The sequence below is a fragment of the Natator depressus genome, chromosome 24, assembly GCF_965152275.1.
Source record: "Natator depressus isolate rNatDep1 chromosome 24, rNatDep2.hap1, whole genome shotgun sequence".
Lineage (NCBI taxonomy): Eukaryota > Metazoa > Chordata > Testudines > Cheloniidae > Natator > Natator depressus.
In genome coordinates, this window is record NC_134257.1 from 5,732,239 (window position 1) to 5,755,837 (window position 23,599).

Below are 23,599 nucleotides of genomic sequence, written 5' to 3' on the forward strand. Positions count from 1 at the left end.
AGAGAAATCTCTCCTGAATTTTTAACTGGTGTCTTGGTTGCTTACACGATTCAGGAGGCTGGTAGTGTTGCCAGCTACGATCCTGCAAAGAGGAGCCTCCAACGAGCTCATCGGCAAATGGAAAGTGGACGGGTGCTTTTCAGCCATTGCTGTATTTGGCAGCCCAGCGTTCTGCGTGAGGCGGTGCCGGTGGGAGTGCTGTAGGGCACGGGAGGAGGAGGGGTCACGCTGGGTCCGTGCTGACCCCAGTTAGGGTGACCAGATGCTAAATACAAAATATCGGGACCGCCGCCGGCGAAGAAAGAAGTACCTGCCCCCGAAGCCTGTCTGCGACTGAAGGACCCGCCGCTGAAGTGCCGCTGAAGACCTGGACATGCCGGGTGAGTGTAACAATTGAAAAAGCGCTCCCCCGGCCTGTCACCGCTGCCTAAGGGGGGAAAAAATTGCGCCCGAAACAAAATATCGGGACAAATGGCGTCCCGACTGTACTTCGGTTGGGACGCAGGACAAACTGCTGTACTGCGGGGAGTGAGTCCGTGCTGACCCCCGGGTGGCACTAGGGGGCGCTGTACTGCGGGGAGTGAGTCCGTGCTGACCCCCGGGTGGCACTAGGGGGCGCTGTACTGCGGGGAGTGAGTCCGTGCTGACCCCCGGGTGGCACTAGGGGGCGCTGTACTGCGGGGAGTGAGTCCGTGCTGACCCCTGGGTGGCAGTAGGGGGCGCTGTACTGCGGGGCGTGAGTCCGTGCTGACCCCCGTGTGGCACTAGGGGGCGCTGTACTGCGGGGAGTGAGTCCGTGCTGACCCCTGGATGGCAGTAGGGGGCGCTGTACTGCGGGGAACAGTATCTGAGATCCGGGCCCCGAGTGACTGTATTGTTGTAGAGTGGACGTGTTATCTAGAATCCAGTTTATAAGGCTGGGACAGTAATGGGGGGAGGGGGAGGGGGAGATTTGGGGGTGAAAAGTCCAAACTGCAGGAGGTTTGTATTGAATATAAGATGTTTCCAGTTTCATTTGGGGAGGGGTTGCAGCCCTCTGGTTTTCCATGGACTTTTTTTGTTTTTTAAGCCAGAAGCGCCCACAGCGACCCCTCGTCTGGCCCGTGCTACTCGGACACTCAAAGCCTGTCCCATAACCTCGCTGGGAGGGGCTAACGAGCCACCCCGGGACTTCCTTCTGGAGGTCACACTGGGCATTCTGCACAGGTTCCACTTTGCAGCTCTGACATCATCTCCCAGCAGGGAACTGGACTGATCAGTTGGTCGGGGGGCAGGGTCCAGCGAGGCTGCTGGACCCACAGCAACCCTGTGGTTCTCTCTGGTGTCTAGTGTCACAGCTTGGGGCAGGGCTCAGCTGTCCCGGGAGGAGCCGGCTGCTGTCTGCCCCGTGGAATCCAGGAAGAGTCAGCTCACCCACTGATGCAGTGATTTGCTTTGGTGCCCTGGGCTACCCGTGCATGGCTCTTGCTCTCCCCCCGAGTGGCTAGCCCATGGATGGGTCAGCTACAGGCTGTGATCCTGCTCCAAGCTCCAGGGGGTCAGTCCTTGCAGGCCACCCAGCCATGGGTCACCCTTCTGCTTTCCTGGGGTTAAAATCTGGTTGAGGCCAGATCCTCTTCACTTCCCACCGGCAGCTGAAGTCTCTGTTTACGGGTCTGATCCTTGTTCCAAGAGCAAACTCTTCATGAGTTTGTGACGACAGAGGCCGGGGGGGGGGAGATTTTTGTAATGTTAAACTTCCCACCTGCCAGAGAGACTCCGCCGCCCGTTGGCGCAGGAGCTGGGCTCTTTGAAGCACAGTTCCTGGCGCTCCGGCTGCTAGTGCCGGTAACAGACCACCCAGGGCTAGCGTGGAGGGGGGAAAGGGGACAAGAGCGCTAATATGTCGGGGAGTCAAAAGGCTTAGGGAGGGAGCTTGGGAAAAGAACCAGATGTTGCTGAAGTATAAACAGCGAGCAGCGCGGCCTCTTTCCATGTCTTTTGCCTCCCTTGCAGTTTGTTTGGATGAAAGCATCACTCGCTGAGACAAGGGCCCTACTGCGTGAGGGGCTGGAGCAACCACGGGTCTGAGGGACAGTCCTTGCCCCGCAGAGCTTGCCATAGACATGAAGACAGACAACGGCTGGGAGAGTGGCCAGTTATTCTCCCCGCTTTACAGACTGGGAGGCCAAGAGAAATTAAGGCCAGATTTCTCTGGCCTTAAATCTCCAGCAAACCCGACTAGAAAGAGAGAGGGGAAGGAGCCAAGCCCGGGGAAGGGTCAATACACCAACAGCCTGCATCAGTGGGGAAACATAAAGAAGGTCGGGTCTCTACGGCCAGACCCCTCTCTGTGGGGGGCTGGTAACACAGGAGACGACCGATTGGGTCTGGTTGGGAGACTCTTGTCTAAAGCCCCTTTCCACGGTTCTGGCAGTGCAAAGTGGGCACAAATTCCCTTTAAACTCCCTCTAAGGTCCCCTGGCATGGCCTGAGCGGTGGAAAGGGGCCTCAGCATAACTGAGAATCAGGCCCTATTGGTTTTAAATGCATAGAATTGTATATTGACGCGATGTCCCTAACAAAGGGCCTGCATCGCGTGACTACGTCCTGGCGTTAATGCCATCAAACGGGGCTGCCCCCTCCAGCGTGCTCTGTTCAATGCCAGATCCCAGGGGCTGACCTGCCTTCCTCTAGGACATCCCCCCCGCCTCACACACACACACATCTTCTGGGGGCGGCTTCTGTCTTCTTCCTTCAGCCTCGGGGTGTTGGACTCTCACCTGCGTCGTTTTCTGGCCTGGCTTTACATGCCCAAGCCAGCGGGGCCGGCGCTGCCTTGTTGTGGGTGTAACTCTGAGCATGTCTCAAACCTACGCATTCCTCCCAGAGTCTGTCCGGTCTCACGTGACTGCTGATGTCATAATACCCCATTGTCCCCCCGGACAGGCTCCCCGGAGTGTGGCCGGGTGGCAGGTTTCCATGCTGGGTTACAAGGGCCTACAGGTGCCCAGCGCTGGGTGGAATGAAGGATGAGCTGCCCCTCATGCCAGAAATACGCGTGGGGCTGCACTTATGAAAGGCTGCGCCCCATCAGACCCATCCGGGTACAGTGCGACAATGCGGAGAAAGGGGGAGGCAGCAAGCCCCATAGAAGTGTGTCCCTTATAAACCCCATAGGAACCCCTAAGCGATCCAGGGGGGAGGCTTAGCTGCTGGTGTGACCCACAGCTCAGGGTGTGTTGCTGGTCCCTGAGCCAGAGCCGGTTAGGGAGCTTTAGCTCAGGTTGTGGAGATTTGTGCTCTACAGGTCACCGGTTCAATCCCTGGTGTTGGGCAAGAGGGTGGGTGGAATTCCCACAATCCAGTGAAGTTGCAGTTAACCACGGGGAATGGCCGCTGCTCCAGATTCAGTGTCTAGCAGCAAGGATCGAAAGTTAGTCCCCTCCAGGGGCTGCACCATAGCCGCTGCATGAGATGAATTTTTGCAGGTCTCGGTCCACTTAATGCAAAAGCATTCGCATCCCAAATGAGCCACCCTGTCCGTTGGCCCGGCCTGGCCCCTGCATGGGAGTGTCTGGGTGGGGGTGATGGTCCCAGAGCATCCTGCTGGGGAGGTGAGCGCTGCAGGGTAGGATTGAGGCATGCTGGCAGGGGGCAGCGCATGGTGTGGAGGGGGCTGCCCCGGTCTGCCATCTCTAGGGTTGCCACCCCAACCCCTCTCCCAGGCAGGAGCCCCAGTGAGTTCTTAAAAAGTTGGGTGCCCTGCAAGCGTCTAACCCTAGATTCTCTCCTGTTCTCTTACGACCACAAGCTGCCCCCTCCGGTGCCGCTGGTGCCGGTGGCCCAGAGGCCCCTTGGCCAGCAGGACTGGTACCACGGCTCGCTCCCCAGACAGGAGGCTCAGGCCTTGCTGACCAGCGAGGGGGATTTCTTGGTCCGTGCAAGCCAGGGACGGCCAGGAGCCCATGTCCTGTCCGCACTGGCTGGAGGACAGTGCAGGCATTTCATCATCCAGTGCCGGAAGGTGAGGAGCTCCGTGGGGAGGGGACGTGACGGTGAGCCCCGCAGGCTGTGCATGCCAGCCTGCCGAAGGGCTAATTGCCTCGAGGCAGTGGCTACAGCCAGCGTCCGGTCCCCAGGAGTGCTGCCTGGCCACCGAGGACACATGGACATTGGCGGAAGGTGCTGTCACATGGTAGTCTGGTGGGAGGGCCGTTCTCATGCTTGCTCGTGTAGTTGAATTGATCTCTCTGAATCAAGACACTTAGTTCTCTGGCCGTCCCTCCAGCAGTCACTGGCTGGACTTGCAGCGCCAAAGAGGAACAGGCTTTGGCTTCTATTTCCGGCTGAGACTGTGGGCAAGTCACTAGACCTCTTTGTGCCTCAGTTTCCCCATCTGTAAAATGGCGATGCTGATTTGCTGGCCCCATCGTGCAGCCAGCGCTCTGCAAAGGGGGCCTTAGTATAAAGGAGAATCAGGCTCCAAATCTTTACAGCGTAGACCGAAGGACGCTATGCAAATGTAGGGTTTTGTAACCAATCAGTGGCTACCTGGGGCTTTGCAGCTGTTGCCGCTCAGAAGTGCACAGCAGCAGTGGGGCTGGAACTCAGAGCCACCTGGTCCAGAAGCACGGCCCCCTGCTATGGGAGAATCCCCACTGGCTGGGAGCAGTATAGGGCCTGTAACGCACACAGTAGAGTTCTGATTCATTCCAGCAGAGGGCAGTGCACACGCTCTCGCTCACTCAAGGCAGCTGATTCCCTGCTCCCTCCCATGGTTTTTAAAATTTGAGGACCCCCCCCCAGAGGGGGACTCATCCAACCTGGCCGCTACACTCCCCTTGTCTATCAGCTGCAATGGCAGCTTCTGTGCCAATCAGCTGACTTCCCCCCTCCCCTGCTCACTCTGTACTGATCTGGGCTCTTCTGCAGGGCAGGTACCAGTTTGAGCCTGGAGGGGTGGGGGCGCCCACCATCCCCTCGCTCATCCACCACCACCTGCAATCACGCCAGGTGCTCACCACGAAGTGCCCGTTCGTCCTGCGGAACCCGGTCGCCAAGGTAAGCCAGCTGCCCTGCTGCATGCCCGGGACCCCCAGACAGGTGAGGGTGTGGGGTATGGCAGAGATCCAGTGGGGGCTTGCAATGGGAGAAGGGGGCCTGGGACAGGGGCAGTAACAAAGGGTTAACCTCTGCTCCACTCCCCCCCTTGGCGGGCATGGGGCCCCCATGGGTAAGGTTATAAGAGTGGGTGCGAAAATCAGCTTGGATGGAAAATTTTGGGCCGGCCCCAGAATCAGGCCCATTTCTCTGTGTTTGCTCCAACCCTCGTCAGTCCCCATGGTCCCATGGGGCCTGATCCCATCCCCACAGTCAATGAGGGGACTTTGCCCCTGAGCAGGATCAGCCCCACCACGCAAGCTATCAGTGCTGTGGTCTCCAGTCCTTGTTGTCCGGTGCCTTGTTCTTTTGTAGGCCCAATGGGACCTGAGTCATGAAGACGTGGTGCTGGGGGAGCTTCTGGGCAGCGTAAGTGCCTCCGTTCTTGGCTGTTAACAATGTACTGCTCCACGCAGGAAGCCTGATGTGAATTATGGACAGGGCAGCAATCTGACAGTCAGGACACCAGGGCGCTGTTCCAGCCTGCCTGGCTTTGGGCGAGTCACTGCCCCCTCTGAGCCTCTAGTATATAAATGAGCATCAGGCCCACCATCTCCCTGGGGAGAGCACAGTGTGTGCATCCCACCCCATGCTGCAGCAAAAATGAAATTCAGTGAAGACGGGGGCAAAGTTCTAGACTTAGGAAGGAAAAATCAAAGGCACAACTGCAAAAAAGGAAATAGCTGGCTCGGCGGTCGTCCTGCTGAAAAGGAGCTGGGCGGTCTAGCGGAAAAATACGAGTCAGCAATGGGAGACGGTTGGGGAAAAGGCTAACATCATTCTGGGGTGCATCAACAGGAGTGTTGTATGTCAGACACGGAAGGGAATTATCCTGTTCTACTTGGTATTGGTGAGGCCTCAGCTGGAGTCCTGTGTCCAGTTCTGGGCCTCGCACGTCAGGAAAGATGTGGACAAATTGGAGAAATTCTGGAGGAGAGCAGCAAAACTGATAAAAAAAAAAATGTCGAAAACTTGATCTAGGGGGAAAGGGTAATAAAACTGGGTATGTCTAGTCTTGAGAAGAAGAAAAAAAAAGACTGAATGGGCAGCTGATACCGTCTTCAAATATCTTCCGGGTGTTATGAAGAGGACGGGGATCAATTGTTCTCCTTGGCCACTGAAGGTAGGACAAGAAGCAGTGGGCTCAATCTGCAGCAAGGGAGATTCAGGCTACAATGTTAGGAAAAACTTTCCAACTCTCAGGGGAATGGGCATCCTGGAGAGGTGGCGGACTCCCCATTGCTGGAGGTTTTTAACAACAGGTTGGACAAACCATCTTCAGGGAGGATATAGGTTTACTTGATCCTGCCTCAGCGTGGGGGGCTGGCCCTAAGGACCCCTCGGGGTCCTTGAAGCCCGACATTTCTATGATTCTAACTCTGCAAATGGCTTCTCTCATCATGCACAGAGGGGTTTTTTTGGAAGCTTAAAGGAGTAGTACCCCAAAAGTAAAAGCATCAGGGTTTGGAGATACAGATACTGGGAGGCAGGGATGGGATTCAGCTTCCAGAACCAGGGACTCAGATTTGCATTGAATCTTACACACACACACCAATTTGGGGTGAGTTTTCTCTTTGTGCATCTATAATGTTATAGGCAGATTTGGTAGCAATGCTTATAATTAAAGTTATCTGGCACTTTCCACTCTAAGATGCTAGTTTCAGTTGCATATAAACTTTAACAGCCTTGAGCCATTTGTGCTGAAATTTCCCATGCTGGGCTGATTTCTTTGGAAAGTTGCAGCTAAAATGGTTCCATTTCCGAGAACGTGATTAGGGATTGTTTTGCTCATATTAAAAGAATTCTCCAACCGTTTTCTTGCAAAGCTCTAACACAGCCATGCTTTGAAGCAGGGACTGTAATTTGCAAGCAAGTCACCCTGGGGTCACTGAAGTGCCTTTTCCCTGGAAATTCCACTCAAATTTGACCAAATTATAAGCCTCTGAAAATCTCAGTTTCCACGTGCTCAGTAGTATGTAAGATATGACAAACTGGAGAAACGGCCTGAAATAAATAGGATGAAATCCAGTGAGGAGAAATGCAAAGTACTCCACTTAGGAAGGAATAATCAATTGCACAAATACAAAATGGAAAATGACTGCCTAGGAAGGAGTACTGCAGAAAAGGGTCTGGGGGTTATAGTGGATCACAAACTAAATGTGAGTCAATGCTGTAACTATTGCAGGAGAAGTGAACATCATTCTGGGATGTATTAGCAGGACTCGGAGTATTGTAAGCAAGGCCCGAGAAGTAATTCTTCTGCTATACTAGGGGTGGGCAAACTACAGCCTACAGGCTGCATCCGGCCCAAGAGCGGTTTTAATCTGGCCCTTGAGCTTCCGCTGGGGAGCAGGGTCTGGGGCTTGCCCCGCCCCAGTGCTCCAGCTGGGGAGCAGGGTCGGGGGCCGTTCTGCACGGCTCCCAGAAGCAGCAGCATGTCCCCCCTCCAGCTTCTATGCGTAGGGGCAGCCAGGGGGCTCCGCTCTGCATGCTACTCCCACCCCAAGCGCCGCCCCCGTGGCAACCGCAGCCAATGGGAGCTGCAGGGGCTATGCGGATGTGGCAGCACGCAGGCGAGCCGCCTGGCCATGCCTCCGTGTAGGAGCCGCGGCGGGGAGGGATGCCGCTGCTTCTGGGAGCTCAGCCCTGATCCCCCTCCCACCCTCTGAACCCCTCGGTCCCAGCTCAGAGCACCCTCCTGCACACCAAACCCCTCAACCCCAGCCCCAACCCCAGAGTTCGCACCCCCAGCTGGAGCCCACACCCCTGCCCCCGCACTCCAACCTCCCTGCCCCAGCCCTGAGCCCCCTCCCGCACCCTGAACTCCTCATTTCTGGCCCACCCCAGAGCCCGCACCCCTAGCCAGAACCCTCACCCCCCGCACCCCAATCCCAATTTCTTGAGCATTCATGGCCCGCCATACAATTTCCATACCCAGATGTGGCCCTCAGGCCAAAAAGTTTCCCTACCCCTGCGCTATACTCACCACTGATAAGGCCTCAAGTGGAGTACTGTGTTGGGTTCCACACACCACATTTCGGGAAAGACGTGGAAAAAATGGAAGTAAATCCAGAGAAGAGCAACAAAAAGGATTTAAAGGATTAAAAAACATGGTCTATGAGGGAAAATTGAAAAAATTGGGGTTGTTTTGTCTGGAGAAGATTGAGGGTGGACATGACAACAGTCTTCAAGGACATAGAAGGTTGTTATAAAGAGGAGGGTGATAAATTGTTCTCCTTAACCACTGAGGACAGGACAAGAAATAACGGGCTTAAATTGGAGCAAGAGATATTTTTCAGAGTAGTTAAGCACTAGAACAAATTAGCCGGGAGGTTGTGGAATCTCCGTCCTTGGAGGTTTTTAAGAGCAGGTTAGACAAACACCGGTCAGGGTTGGTCTAGATAATACTTAGCCCTGCCTCAGTGCAGGGGACTGGACCAGATGACCTCTCGAGGTACCTTCCAGCCCGACATTTCTGTGCTCTAGAGGGAACTATAAATGTATCTTCTCATTGCCTCCGCCGTGTCTAGTAACATATGGACAAAATCCCTTGAAAAGTGACACCTCTCTGCGGTGCTTGTATCTGCCTGAGGCATTCACTTCCTAGTCCCTTTTGTTAGCTACGTCCTCAGCTCTGAGACAATGATGCTAACCACAGGGCAACGTGAATATTTCATGCAGCAGCTGCCGTCCCATCTTTGTCCCGCGTAATGAAATCTGGATCTGATGGTTTCGTGCTGCTGCGTCCCGTAAAAGGCTCTCAGAGCAGTGATGAGGGGCGGTGGGTCTAGGGGGCTGGAGAGTGGACAGGAGTGTAATGCGCCTTGCTAAGGGAAAGGGAGGGAAGGACAATGATGGGAAGAATCTGTGGTTCCTGTCTGAGTCAGCAGCAGTGGACATCTGGATCATACATCATAATCCCTAGTTCTTACCTAGCACTTTTCATCATTAGAATGCCCCGCACTTGGCAAAGGAGGTGGATACCATTATTCCCATTTTGCAGATGGGGAAACTGAGACCTAGAGAGGGGAAGTGACTTGCCCAAGGTCACCCTTGTGGCACAGCTTGGAATAGCACCCGGATCCCCCTGACTCCCTGTCCAGTGCTCCAGGGGACACAGCCGCTGAGCTGTAAGGTTTGTTGTGAGGTGCTGTGATTGGCATCTCAGGTGCAGCCTTGACGTCGTTGGGAGCTCAGTGGCCTCTGCAAAATGAGCTGGCGGGTCTCAGGATGATGTTTGCAGGATGGGTCCGCAGCATAAAAAACCCACCTGTGCTGTGGGCCCCACTTCACTTGCAGCCTCAAAAGCGAAAGCAAGGAGAAGTGCCCAGATACCACGGTGATGGGCTCTGTCTAGGAACCTGCATAGAACAGAAGGACTGAAGGGGCCAAACTCTCCTTTAATCCCTAGAGGGGAATCCTTCCCAGCAAGGGCACATTGGCAGGGGTTCATCTTGCCAGGCAGATAGAAAGCACTCCAGGCTTCAAAGCTTGCGGGCTTAAACCCTGACATAGTTTGAGGGGAAGGAGTTGGGTGCACAGCCCCTTTAAATTTCGAAGCACTCCGGCGGTGGGTGGAGACAGCTGCCCTTTTGTTCTGGCAGTGGCTGCAGCATGTTGCCAAGTGTGGGGTGCACACACTGTGCTCTCTCTATGGAGAGGCTGGGGCTGATTTCCCTTTTGCATGTAATCCAGAGCAGGCCTTGCGCTGCTGCCCGATCACTTCCCCCCGACCGCTGTTTCTCCATCCCCAGGGGAATTTCGGGGAGGTGTATAGCGGCCGCCTGTCGTATGACAACACCCCCGTGGCTGTGAAAACCTGCAGAGAACACCTGGCCCCGGAGACGAAGCACAAATTCCTCATGGAAGCCAGGTCAGCCAGCAATGGGGTCTGACGGACCAATGGGCGACGGTCCCGCCCTGTCGGCTCGGGGCTCATCCCTCTGCTCCTTCCTGTTTCTAAGGATCCTGAGGTGCTACAGCCACCCGAATGTCGTCAGGATTATTGGCGTGTGTGCCCGGAAGCAGCCTGTCTTCATCGTCATGGAGCTGGTGTCCGGTGAGCAGGAGAACTCTCTGCAGAACAGCATGCTCTGCGTGTCTGCCTGTGACCTCAGTGCCCCTTGCGTCCTGGGTGCAATGTCAGGCCTGCTGCAACACGGTTGGGAATGTCACCACCTGGGGGTCGCGGCCTGAAGTCCATGCATGCCCTATTTCCTGTGCAAAACCTAGTGAAAGCGGCAGCTGAGTTTGACTGCAGATTGAAATCCCGCCATAGCTGGTGAGTTGGCGTGAGGGGCTTGGATCATCTGGGTCTTTTGTTCTTTCGTTCTCTCTCTCTCCGCACCTAGGTGGGGATTTCTTATCGTTCCTCCGCTCCGAGGGGAGCCGCCTCTGGATTCCAGACCTCATCCACTTTGCAGTTCAGGCAGCAGCGGGGATGGCCTATCTGGAGAGCAACGGTTGCATCCACAGGTATGGATGAGACCCCCACCTTGGAGACCTGCCGGGAGGCTAAGGTGACACCCCAGGCACCCAGAGGGTTAACGATTGCCCCGAAGAGTGAACAAAGTCCAGCACTAAGGTTCTGTGTCTAGCTCCCCTGCTGGCCAGTCCTGCCTGTTGCATCCAGGCAGCGCCATCCAGCCAGCGCCAGGCTGTGTCTAGCCCTCCGTCCTCTCCCCACAGGGACCTGGCAGCCAGGAACTGCCTGGTGGGGGAAGGTAACGTGCTGAAGATCAGCGACTTCGGCATGTCGCGGCAGGAGGCCAACGGCGTCTACGCCTCCCGGGGAGGAATGAAGCACATTCCCATCAAGTGGACGGCGCCGGAGGCTCTGAGATACGGTCAGGGGCGCGGGAACAGCTCGCTCCTCGTTGAGATTTTACAGCGGTTGGGGCAGGAGGAAGGGTCCAGGGTCCAGGAAGGTCTGGGACAGGGGAGGCTGGTCAAGGCCAACAACACACCCCCTATTAGGGTTTGAGGGGACAGTAGCAATTTTTCTCCTGGGTTTGTCTGGTATCAGCTGGACACCGGAGGATGCTCTGGTGCAGAGCACACTGATCCACCCTCCCCAGTGTGACCTCACTGGTGAAGGCAGGATGCCCTCAGGCCGGGGTGAGCCCATGCATTTCGGGAAGTACCGGTACTTTTCTCGTTCAGGACGACACCACTGGAGTGTCCTGTATTCTGGGGACGCGGTGGTGGCTTACCCTAGCCTCACGGGTAACCCTGCTGATCATGTGACAAAGGGCTACGGGATCGGGCCCCCTTCACTAACGTCCCCCGTGTGGGTTGATGGCAGGCCGGTACTCGACGGAGAGCGACGTCTGGAGCTATGGGGTCCTGCTGTGGGAGATCTTCAGCCTGGGGGCCGCCCCCTACCCCGGCATGTCGAACCAGCAGGTGGTGAGCCAGGTGGAGCGAGGCAAGTAGCGCGAGCTGGTGTTTATCACAGCCCAGGTCCTGGGCAAGGGGCGCAAGGTGGTGGGTGGCCACGTGTTTCAGGCTCAGGAGGCCAGGTTCAGTTCCTGGCTCTGCTGCAATACCTCTGTCCCGTACATAGGGCTAGCTCCTGCCCTAGTCCCCAGCCCCCTGCAGAGCTACCGGCCCCCGTGCTGTGTGTCTCCAGCCTCTCTTGCCTTGGCAGGTTTCCGCATGCGAGCTCCTAAGCGCTGCCCGGTGGAAGTTTACGACGTGATGCTGAGGTGCTGGGAAGCCAGTCCCAGACTGCGCCCCAAGTTCAGCGCCATCCAGCAGGAGATGACGCAGCTCGGCTGGAACTCGGAGTGACCACGGGCCTCCACTTCCCCTTTGTAATATGTATCCACCCTCCCCCTGAAATAATCTATATAAACCCTCTCAATACCTTTGCTCCAGGCCTTCCCCCTGGCCCTTCACCCTCTATACTTGGAACTTGGCTTCTAGAAGGGCTGGTGGTTTGAGCCCACTTTAAATATTTCCGTTACATCCCGCCGTTAACCAATCAGAGCTCCTCTGCCAAATGATTGGCTGTGGCACAGGTCAAAATGATTCCCCCGTGAGCCGATTGGACAGGCTAGGCACCCACTCTGCTTCCCGATTGGCTCATCAGTGAGGAACGTTGGTGATTTTTCTTGCCCTGAACTTCACACGTTGTCTCCACTTCCGAAGGAGAGTTTAAACCCACAAGGGCTGAGCCATGGGGCATGCGGCACAGGGGTGGAGACGTTCCGAATGCAGGTAACAATGCGACAGCAGTTGGGCCAGTGCAGGCCTGGGCGCTGCTTCGTTGTCTTCCGTGAAGTCCTGGTCACTGATGCTTTGGTCTGGGTTTGGCCTGTGAATTTAACGGTTCTGTGAAAATCGGACTCCAGCATAGGTTCACCTTCATGAACGAGGCCCTGCCCCTACTCCCGAGGCCCTGCCCTTGCTCTGCCCCCTCCCCGCCTCTTCCTGCCCTGGCTCTAACCCCTCCCCTGAGATCCCCGCCCTGCTGCTCGCTGCTTTCCACCCTTCCCCACGTGCCTTCCCCAGCCTCCAAACAGCTGGGACCCGTGGGGGCTGAGCACCCGCTATTTTTCCCCCGTGGGTGCTTGAGGCCCGGAGCCCCCATGGAGATGATGCCTATAGATCCAGGGGCTGTCTAGCCAAGTGTCCGGTCTGTGGCCTTGGCCAGCCCCACCCGCTTGAGAGAAAAGTGCAAGAACCCTGCCATAGCAATAACCTTCCCCTGCAGAAATCTCCCCTTTTCCCACAGTTGTTAGAGGCTGGTTTATGCACTGACACAGAAAGGTTTATAGCCCTTCCGATCTCTTGATGTTTAGTATGAGCTATAATACCTCTGCTTCCAGTCCTGCATTTCTGTGATTTATACGGCTAATGAGACCATACAATCTCCAGAGGTCAGCGAGTCCATCCCCACACTCCGCGGCTAGATTAAATATACCTAGACCATCTGGCTTCCTCTTTGGAATCCTGCAAACCACATGACCTCAATGATCCGTTGTGGCAATGAGTTCCTCAGGCTTAACCGTGCGATACATGAAAAAAACACACAGCTTCGTATCAGTTTTTGAATCTTATCGGGAACACCTGATCCAAATCCTTCCCCTCACCCCCAACAATGCTGGGAATGTTTGGCTCTGAACAGGCTAATCTCTAGTCAAGATCCACATTCTTGTCTGGCAAAGATAAGAGGCTGGGTGATGCTAGAATCATAGAAATGTGGTGCTAGAAGAAACCTCGAGAGATCATCTTGTCCTGCCCCATGCGCTGAGGCAGGACCAAGTAAACCTAGCTCTAGATCATCCCTGACAGGTGTTCGTCCCACCTCCAAGGATGGGGTTTCAACCACCTCCCTAGATAACCTATTCAGGTCTTGCTGGTCCTCATCAGAGGTTGTTTGTAGGGGGAAAACACTGGGAATAAACGAAGTGTGTAATGCAGTGACCAGAGTCAGCGAGGGAGTAATGTGGAGGATGAGTGTTTAAAGCTCCAGATATGTGATAGTTAAATAGAAAGAGGAAATTAAAAATCCTTGTGCAGCCGAGCAAAAGCAGAACAATTAGAAAAACACGCACAGTCCAAATGACACTCATTACAGGCCATGATGTGCAGCCAGGTGTGTTTGGCCAGGCAGGAGCGAGATAAGGCCCTGGCTGTTGTTTTTGTGGCCCATTTAGCAAGCGTGTTGATTTACACCTGATTTATAGTGCTTTGTAAATGCTAACGGCTCAGGGCACAGGCTTGCCAGAGTTTCTCTCTCAAGCGGTAGCACTGAAGGGAAAGCCGATCTCTCCACGCCCTGTTGCGGGATTCCACCCCCCCCCCACCCGAGTCATGCCCTCCAGAGACAGAGCCCCGAGGATGCGAGCAGCATCTCTCCATATCCAGGCCTGTCTCCTAACCCCCAGGCGTGCTGGCTGTGTGTTGCCCTCAGAAGGCCTAAGCCTGGAAGTGGCGCAGACCGATAATTCCCTGGTGTGTCGTCCTCCATCTAACCTGTTATGATAAAGGGGTCAGAGCAGCCGGATCTGCTCAGGGCCGGTGGTTCTGGAGCCCTCGCCCTGTGTCTGGCTGATGTCTGGGCTGGATGGGGGTGCCCTGCCTCCTGGATATTTTTTTTTCATTCAGTTTAATGAGCTCTGATCGCTGCAGAGAGGCAGAATCCCAGGCTCGAAGGCAGGCGCTGGGCTGCATGGCCTAGCGGACCGAGCACTGGACTGGGACAGAGGACACACGCCTGTGGCAACCACTGCCTCTCCCCGGGCCTCTGTCCCTCCCCGCCCTTTGTCTCGAGCCCCATGTGACAGATGCTGGTCAGTTGATGCCCGGCTGGAACGTGCCCAGATCCCATAGTGATGGGCATGGTGAAAGGCTGATAAAGTTGGCGGGAGCTGGCTGGTTGCTGCACTGCCGTGGCTAGAAGGTGCAGTTTGAGATGGTCACCATGTGCGTGGGCATCTCTAGCAGCAGAGGGGCCAGGTAGCGTGAGGCCTGGGTGTGACCTCCCCTGGTTTGTCACTTTTCCTCCCTACCCCGCCTGGAAAAAGCAAAGCCGGTGGGAATCCTGCAGCTCTCCCGGCACCGTTTGCTCATCGGCAGGCCCTGCTGGGCCCTGCAAATAGCCTGAAGCGAGACCCTCCTGCAGGCCAATGTCCTCTGGCTCCGTGGAGAAGTTGGACTGGACTCCACTGCTGCGGGTCCCTGCACTCGCCCCCACCCTCTCCTTCTGGGCCGTCTAGCTTCTCAACAGCTCACAAGTCACTTCTCTGCTTCCCCTCCACCCCAACCAGCCGTGGCTTGAACAGAGAGTGGCTCCTCCAGCCCTGGCAATCGGGGAGAGCCTATGGCACTAGAAGGGCCCTACGTTCCCCATGCACCCACATTAAACCCCAGCACTCCTGTCCTGCATCCTCTGCTCCTGGCTGCGCATCTCGCTGGGCTTCCAGTGTGGGGCAGAGAGAAATACATCTCCCAGCCCCTAGGGCCTCCACCCTCTGGCTGTTCTGCAGCGTCTCTAGTTCGCCCACCCCTTCGCTCCCCCAGCTGTTCTGCAGCGTTGCCCACCCAAGATTTTGCACATTATCCATCTTACCCACCTAAGCTCGGGGCTGTAGCAATCCCCTGCAAGGAGAACCTCAGGAGACTCTGACCCTCAGAGAGTGGGCAGCAACCTGGCCCCTCCTGCATCACCACAGACACTCAGGCAGCCCCTGGGATGATGCACCCGCCTCCCGTTTCCCCGTCCAGCGACTTTAATTAATACACAGCCGAGGCGCTGGCTGTAGGCGGCTCTGCCATGAAACCCTGGCACGCTCTCCAGGGCGAGAGGCCACCAGCACTCCTGCCAGTGCAACAATAATCAACCCCACAGACAGGCTCCTCTTATCTCACGGCTGTGTTGATCTAAGGCCCTTGTCAATGAGGAACAGCTGATTACGGGAGTTAAGGCTGCAGACGGTGCTAGATTGCACTGCCTATCAATGGCCCTTTGATAAACACCCTGCTGGACTGAGCCTCCTGGGCACAGGTTCGAATCCAGTTTCGCCAGCGGCCCGCTTACACCAGCGCTGAGTTCTAAGCGTGGATGTGAGCAAGCCAGCTGGGCTCCAAGCCCCTGCTTGTTAGAGGGGAGCTATTGCCCAAGGCTCTTTCCATCCTCTCGATTGATTCTGGTTAAGGGTCGGCCGTGAGGTGGCTTTACGATGAGCCAGGTCCTCCGAAGCCTTGCCGGCTCCTCCAGGGAAAGCGAGGCTGTGGCAAAGGAAAAGCATGGCCATCTGGAAAGGGTTAATGGGTCCCACAGCTGCTCGGGCTGGAGTACGAAAGGAAGGGGCAGCTGTGTGGAAGCGGGCTGGGGGGGAGATGTGACTCTTCCCTTTCTGGCTGGTTAAAGTCCCAGGGAATTACGCTCTAGCACTTCACCGTTGGTTTGCAGTGTTGCCGGCTCGCGTGACATGTGGTGCGAAGCTTGAAGCTCCAGCTCCTGGAGTCCCGTGACTAGGGAAGAATTTCATCTTAAACACAGCACTTGAGACCCCAACGCCTGGCACTTTAATTTCATCTGGCAGCATGCCAGCAGCTCAGCATCTCTACAGAACACCAGGATGGCTGGCGGCCCCACGGGGAGGCCAGTGACCGCACGGGGCGTGGCGTGCGAGCGCCCCACCTCCAGAGCAGGGTTGAGCCCTGCTGGCTGAGCAGTAGCATGGAGGTGGGGAGGAGGAGCTATTGCTGCTGTCGGCCATGTACGGAGCTGGGAGGGGTCTGAGCATTGGCCTGGGAGCCAGGAATCCAGGGTCCCACAAGAAGTTGTTGGCTGAGCTGGGAAGTGAACCCACATCTCCAGGTCAAGGCCAAGATCATCCTTCCTCCTTGAAGGGCTGCCTCCAGTTCCCCTGATGTGAAGAGAATGGTCTAGTGGTTAGAGCAGGGCGGGGCTGAGAGTCAGGCCTCGTGGGCTCAATGCCTCTCTGCCACAGCGTCCCTGCCCTGCTCCGTGCCTCAGTTTCCCCACCTGTAAAATGGGTATAATGACCTCCCTCCTAAGGGTGGTGTGAGGCTAAACTCACTAATGCCAGCCAGAGAGCCTGAGATGCTGTGGAAGGGCAGAGGATTGTGGGTTGCAGGCAAGTCTAGGGACTTACCAGTACGGGGCTGGGGCCCCCAAAAGGGGCGGGGCTGGGGGAGGTCAGAGCCAGCCCCGGCCCACCCTGTACCGGCAAGTGCCTCCTTCCCCCTCCCCGGGGTAACAGCGGCAGCTGGGGCCTCTGGCAGCGGTTTAAAGGGTCCTGGGTGGTAGCGGCGGCCTGGGCCCTTTAAATCGTCCCCGGAGCCCCGCCGCCGCTTCCCCAGGGCTCTGGCAGCAATTTAAAGGGCCGGGGGCTCCAGCCGCTGCTGGGAGCCTCAGGCCCTGAAAATTGCTCCTGGGGAAGCCGATCCATCCCGGGGCGCACCGGCTTACTTTCACCTCTGGTAGCAGGGCTGTACTCGTATGAATAGGACAGGAAGTTTCCCAGCCCTTTACAAACATTGATAAAAATGTGTTCCTTGCTCTAACAAGCTGGTCCCTTTAAAAAAGGCAAGACAAGATACAAAGGAGCAGAGGCCAGATCCTCGGCTGGTGTAGCTCCATCTGAGTCAATGGGGCTATGCCAGTTCATAGTAGCTGTGGGGCTGGCCTATATTTTAATGTAATGCTTGGAGATGTCTGCTGTCACTAAGGCCTATTTCAACAGCGCTCGGTAAAATTCATAGAATCTCAGAGTTGGAAGCGACCTCGGGAGGTCATCTAGTCCAATCCCCTGCTCAGAGCAGGATCGATCCCCAACTAAATCATCCCAGCCAGGGCTTTGTCAAGCTGGGCCTTATTCTTCCACTCCGATGGCTGCAGTTTTTGGCAGCTCAGATTTCCTCCCTGTTTGCTGTGTGGAAATTACACGCACACGTTAATCAGCCTACCAGCCCACCAGCCTACCCTCAAGTGTCCCTCCATTTTTCCTCTCTGCTTCGCGCTGGAGCTTTCCCCCCAAGCAAATGCAGTTTGGCAGACTCTTCCAGAAGACCCGGTCAATTTCTTTTTTTCAATTGTGCAGACCCACAAGCCATTTCGTGGCAGGCTTCCTTTACTGATCCCCGGCACGAGAGAGAGAGGACCTGCAACAGATGGCGATTTCCTGCAATATCCTGGGCAAACCTTAATGAATTATGGTTTTTAGGAGCCCGATTTATTCACAATGCAAATGTTTGTGGGAGTGTATGGACCTGCTTTAGGATGAAGACAGGACTAATGCAACCTCAGGGAGCTATTAGGAAGATGAAGGACTTTTGGGGACACTGCATGTGAGGGGAATTTGTTAGGAAACACTTGGGGGGAGAGGGAAAGGCAAATGACCCACCCCCAAATCCCGCCTTCTGAAGAGACCCGTTGGCTGGCTGATCTGGCTAAGGGTTGTTCTTAATTTGAGCAAAAAGGTGTTATGAACATGAGACCCACACCCCAGGACACCCCTTTGTGGGGTTGGAAGCGCTGCTCACCTGCCAGAGCCCACGTTGGAGTTGGAGGTGATCTCTGGGGAGCTTATCAGCACATGTGTAGGTTCTTTTATGATTGTAAATATGTTTTCTCTGTATTGCTTTTACCTTAAGAATAAAACCTGCTTGCTCGGAAAGAGCGGCGTGGTAGCTTAGAAGTGGGCGGTACGTTGGGAACTGTCTCTGCGGAGAGAAGCAATGCAGGCCTGTTGAGGTAGTCAGATAGCACCGGGAAGGCAAGGAATTCCTCAGCCTGGCAATAGCCAGGCCAGAAGGGAGAGAGATGCAGGTCCCTACCCAAAGGAGGTGATGGCTGGGGAATCTGGAGCCTAGCATGGGAGGCCCTGAGGGATCATAGAGGAGGAATACAGGTGGCAGTTGCCTTGAGCTGTGACAGAAAGGCCCAGTGGTTTGGGGACTAGCATGGGACTTGGGAGCACTGGGTTCAATGCCCTGCTCTGCCACAGACTCCGTGTGTGACCCTGGACAAGTCACATCATCGCTCTGTGCCTCAGTTTCCCCATTTGTAAAACAGAGGTAACAATCCGTCTGTTGTCTGTCTTGTATCCTGAGTCTGTAAGCTTCTACGGCCGGGGGGTCTGTCTCTCAGAATGTGTCTGCACAGCGCAGTGGGTCCCTGATCTTTGTGGGCATAGGTGCTGACTCCGTGGGTGCTCCAGGCCTGGAGCACCCACGGAGAAAAGTTAGTGGGTGCTTAGCACCCACCGGCAGCCAGCTCCCCTCCCTTCCCCACACTCCTACCCGCTGGCAGCTCCCGCCGATCAACTCCAGCACAGAACAGCGTGCAGGAGGTGGCAGGAGGGAAGGAGAGGAGTGGGCAGGAAGAGGCGGGGCAGGAGTGGAGTGGGGCTGGGAAGAAGCGGGGTGGGCGCTTAGGGGAAGGGGTGGAGTGGGGGCAGGCCCTGGGGCTGAGTGGGGGTTGAACATCCCCGGGGAAAATTACAAGCCGGCTCCTATGTTGGTGGGGGTCTCGCAGGCTACTGGAACGATGGTTTTGGACAGGGAAAGCTGGGTGCTGAGCCGTCAGTGAGAGCTGAGGACTGTGGATGTGTCCCAGGGCCAGGCCCTCACCTTGACCTTTTGTTTAAAAACCCCAGTTCCTTAGAGGTTGGGTGCGACCCGTCAGCACTGGACAGCTCATGCTTGGACTCAGGGCACGTCCAGCACCACAGACAGCTCCCAGTAACACCTCCGCTGCAGGGGGTCTCAATGTGGGGGGCTCGCGAGGTTATTACATGGGGGGTCGCGAGCTGTCAGCCTCCACCCCAAACCCCGCTTTGCCTCCAGCATTTATAATGGTAAATATATTAAAAGGTGGGGTTAATTTATATGGGGGGGGGGTCACACTCGGAGGTTTGCTATGTGAAAGGGGTCACCCGTACGGAAGTTTGAGAACCACTTGCCTACAGCTTGGCCCAGCAGGATTTTGAGGGACTGGTGGGGGAGTTGTGTGTGTGTGTGTGTGGGGGGGGGGTGTTACTCACTTAAAAGACATTATTTGTATTCCCGTTTTGCCGAGAAGCCCCAACCAAGATTGGGGCCCCATTGTGCTGTATAGACACAGAGTGAGTGACAGTTCCTGCCCCAAAGAGCTGGCAGTCCAAATAGACACAGGTTTGGAGGAGAAACTGAGGCACACAGAGAGGATGGGACTTGCCCAAGGTCACTCAAGCAGGTCAGGCACAGGGAGAGGAATGAAGCCTGGGTCTCCCGAGTCTCAGTCTAGTGCCCTGCCTACTTCACCACACCGTCAAGTTACTTTGCAAAATGATGCTCAATCCAGCACCTTCCATCTTAATGTGTTTGGTGTATAAAGGAATCACTTCGCCCAGCAGTGCAATGCAGCCACCTCTGGGGTGGGGTGCTGTGCAGTGGTTCAGGACAGGAAGTGAAGAATCTATGGCTGCTGTCTGTCTCTCTGGCCCTCCCACTGGCACTAACGTAATTCCCTTTTTTAACGACGATGAGAGAGAAACAGGAATGATCATACCCCGCAGTTACCCTTTTCCCCCAATCTGCCGCAAAGGCATGATCCCTGTTCTGTGATTGGTTACTCTAGTGCATGGCAATAGAGCGGTATCTCTTTAAATACCATGTGTTCCTTCTAGGGGCGCTCAGTGTGTTCTGTGTTTTAGATCCTCCACAGCAGCTAGATGCAGGTAGCAAGGCCAGCATGGTCCTATACAGTTAGTAAACGTGTATTTGGAACTCAGCTCTTCCCTTTTGGGTCCTTCGTATCATTAGTGTTGTGTGAAGAGCAAAAGACTCTCTGATCCTCCCCAGCCCGGAGCTGGGCACTGTCAGTCTCCATCCCCCAGGACTGAAAATGCTGCCTGCCCCACGCCCGGCAACCACGTCCATGTATCATCTGCACTCGCATCTCTTTGATGCATCCTCCATTCGCGCGTCTGTTCTCCAGGGCAGGGGGGGAAGGAGATCTGATGCCTGCGGGCTGAAGCCATGGTTCTAGCTTTTAAGCTGGAAGCAGAATATCCTTTTGGAGATGCATCATTTTTTTAAAAAAAGCATTGTCGTTTTCAGCCCAGCTTTCTTTCTGCGGGGCAAACCTTGCACCCACTGTCCTCATTCACAGCTGCAGCCAGAGGGGCTGGCTGTTTGCAGTATAAGGCGGAAATCCCATTAGCTGGCGCACACGGACAGGTCACTTTCTCTGGATATGGGGGAAGGAGTCCGTCTTTACAATATTACAACCACAAATTATTTTTATTCAAGGATTATTTCTGTTATGGTAGCGCCTCCAGGGTCCCACCTGAGAGCAGGGCCCCGTTGTGTTAGGTGCTGTACAAAAACATGATAAGAGACAGTGCCCCAGGAGCTAACAACTGAGGCTGGCAAGTGGCAGCAGGTGGCTGGAACTAACAAGTGAGGAGGGGTGAAGGAGGACGAGGCGACTCTTCCTGGAGATTAGCTGTGTCCATGACGTAGCTCAGCTCCTCTCGAGCTACTGGGGGTAACCCATGCAAGGTGGGGGCGCTGTCCCCCAGTCATGGCTGAGCCATGTCTCGGTGGGCATGGTCCAGCCAGCACCTGAGGGGGACAAAGCACCATGCGCACTGGGCGTGGGGTCACACGGGTGAGTCTTAGGGGTTTGGTGGAGGTGAAAGGAGGAGCTTTGAGAGGGTTTATTTCGCCACATTGATCCCTTCCTCCCCTGAAATGCAACCAACTGGACCTCTCCCCAATCACCTCCCTCCAAAAGAATCAATCTGAAAAAAAGTCAATTAATAGCATTAAAAACAAACCACAACTCCTGCCCCAGAAGCAGATTTATTTATTCCCCGAAAGGAGAAAAGCCAGAGGCTCCATGAGCCCCCTCCTTCACTCCCAGGTTTGACACAGGAGGTCCTCAGATATAATGGCAATGGGTGGCCATAGTCAATAGAGAGAGAATATGATGGTGGTCCCTGAAAAAATAAATATTTTCCAACTCGGGTGCCTGCAGGCAGGCCCCTAAATCCATAGGTAGGTACCTAGACAAGCAGCCTGAGAAAGTTGGTGCCCCGCAGAGGAGAAAGCAGCAAGGTGCTTGAGTTAATGGACAGTAGCCTGCACCCATGAAAGGGTTAATCAGCTCTCAGCATTGCCAGGTAAGTGTCCAGGTGCCTGGAGCCAGTGAGCGTGGAAATAACACCCTTTGGTTCATCGACTGAGCGGGTGCTGCTCAGCAGAAAAGGGAGAGAGTTCCCCTAAACCCCTTGAAAAAGAGACACGGCTTTGCATGCACAGTTTGAATTGGGTCCCTTAAAAACACAGCTGCTGTCTTTCTAATCCCATCCCCCCCATCACTCTGTGCAGTCATGGACAGCTGTGCAAAGTGGGTGTATGGGGCTCCTCTGGGTTTGTACAGCACCTAGCGCATTGGGGATCCACTCCTGAGCTCTCCCTGGGCAGTGCCATGCTAAAACTAGTGACTAATAATACAGCCGTGACCTGGAAGCGTTCCACACCCACTTGGCCCTGGTGTGCAGCGTTGCACGCGGTGCAGGGCAGGAGAGAATTGGGCGCTAATGCTCACAGGTCAGGCTGCCTGGTGTTGCGGGAATGAAGTCAAATCAACATGGCTTTTCCCAGGCTGATGTCCTCCCCTGTCCTTTCTTTTGGAACTGAAATCGCTCTCGCCAATACAGGAAAACTTTCTAAACCATTCTTTGCTTTGGACCCGTTTTTCACGCCACGTTTTTTATTGCTTAGTGCAAGAAACGCCAGATCTTTGCTGCACCTGCTGCTAATTTCCCCCCCCTCACCCCCCCAGCACCTGAAGCCATAATCTTCCCCTGGTGACAATACGATATGGCGACGGCAACCAGCCAGGCTGCTGCAAAGAGAAGATTAGGGTGACAGCTGTATCTTTTTGGCTTGCAGGCGATTCCGCAACCGTTATGTGTTTGGGGAGGAAGGTGGCTTTATGAGAGTTTTGTGGGCCAAGTTTCCCATGTGCCCAGAAAGGACAGACAAGTTCTCCGCTGTGCAAGAATTAATAGACTGGCTCAGGCCCTATGAGCCATGGCATGTGCCCCAGACGAGTGAGTTCAGCGCCGGTGTGGACACAGGGCACTACAGGGTCTCTCGGGCTAAGCTAACTCCAGAGCTATTAACTCAGCTCTGCAGGGACGCTGCCGCCTTTGATTTTGGAGAGGGGATGTGTTAGAGATGAATCAGACTGGATTGTCCATGCAAAACCCCCTGAACACCAGAGAGGGGGCTTTGAACCTGCCTCTGTCAGATCCCCAATATGACGGAGACCTGCACACCTAGAACTCCCGGTGTCGGCCCACAGACAGAGTGATAAACTCAAGGACAGCCAAGTATCCTGAGTCTCTTCCTGGGTTTCTTCTGATACCCCAGGCTCTGCGTTCTCTCAGAAGGTTTGCAGACCTCAGCGCTTTTACGAGCCGACCTGTGCTCCTTCTAGACCAGATTTCCCATCGCCCCTAGTACCAGCTGCTCTAGAGGAAGGGGCAGTGCAGGGATAACCTGCTTCCTGGGGATGTATCTCCCGAACAGCTAGCAGGTCTCAGAACCACCAGGTAAGAGAGGACATGGTTAGGACTATAACTTGGGACATTAGAAACCTGGGTTCAAATCCCTGCTCCGCTACACATTTCCTCTGTGATCTTGGCCCAGATCCTTCAAGGTCTTTAGACCTCTAACTCTCATTGAAGTCCATTAGTCTCTTGGGGTCTCCATTCCCCTGCCTCGCAGGGCTGTTGTGAGGACACCTGTGTTCCAGATTGTAAAGTTCTTGGGTATTGTGATCATGGGGGCCAGACAAGGACCTAGGAAAGCTTCTGAGGTTGATTCATGCTCTGTAGCGTGTCTAGCCCTTTCCAATCTCGGCTGGCTCTTCTGGAACAGAAACAGGTGAGTTTCTTTGCGTGGTTTGTGCAGCCTTGATTAA

The 23,599-nt window shown here is 55.2% G+C and overlaps 1 protein-coding gene across 1 annotated transcript; it reads left to right on the plus strand.

Annotated features, from left to right (window-relative positions):
• Positions 1–373: 373 nt before the first annotated feature.
• On the plus strand, positions 374–11,968 carry LOC141977484 (tyrosine-protein kinase Fer-like). Its single transcript, XM_074939004.1, has 10 exons — positions 374–380; positions 3,765–4,006; positions 4,915–5,043; positions 5,458–5,511; positions 9,897–10,015; positions 10,107–10,201; positions 10,494–10,617; positions 10,831–10,988; positions 11,447–11,569; positions 11,792–11,968. Exons 1-10 carry the CDS (start codon positions 374–376, stop codon positions 11,932–11,934), a joined length of 1,194 nt encoding a protein of 397 aa, XP_074795105.1. The 3' UTR covers positions 11,935–11,968.
• Positions 11,969–23,599: the final 11,631 nt, after the last annotated feature.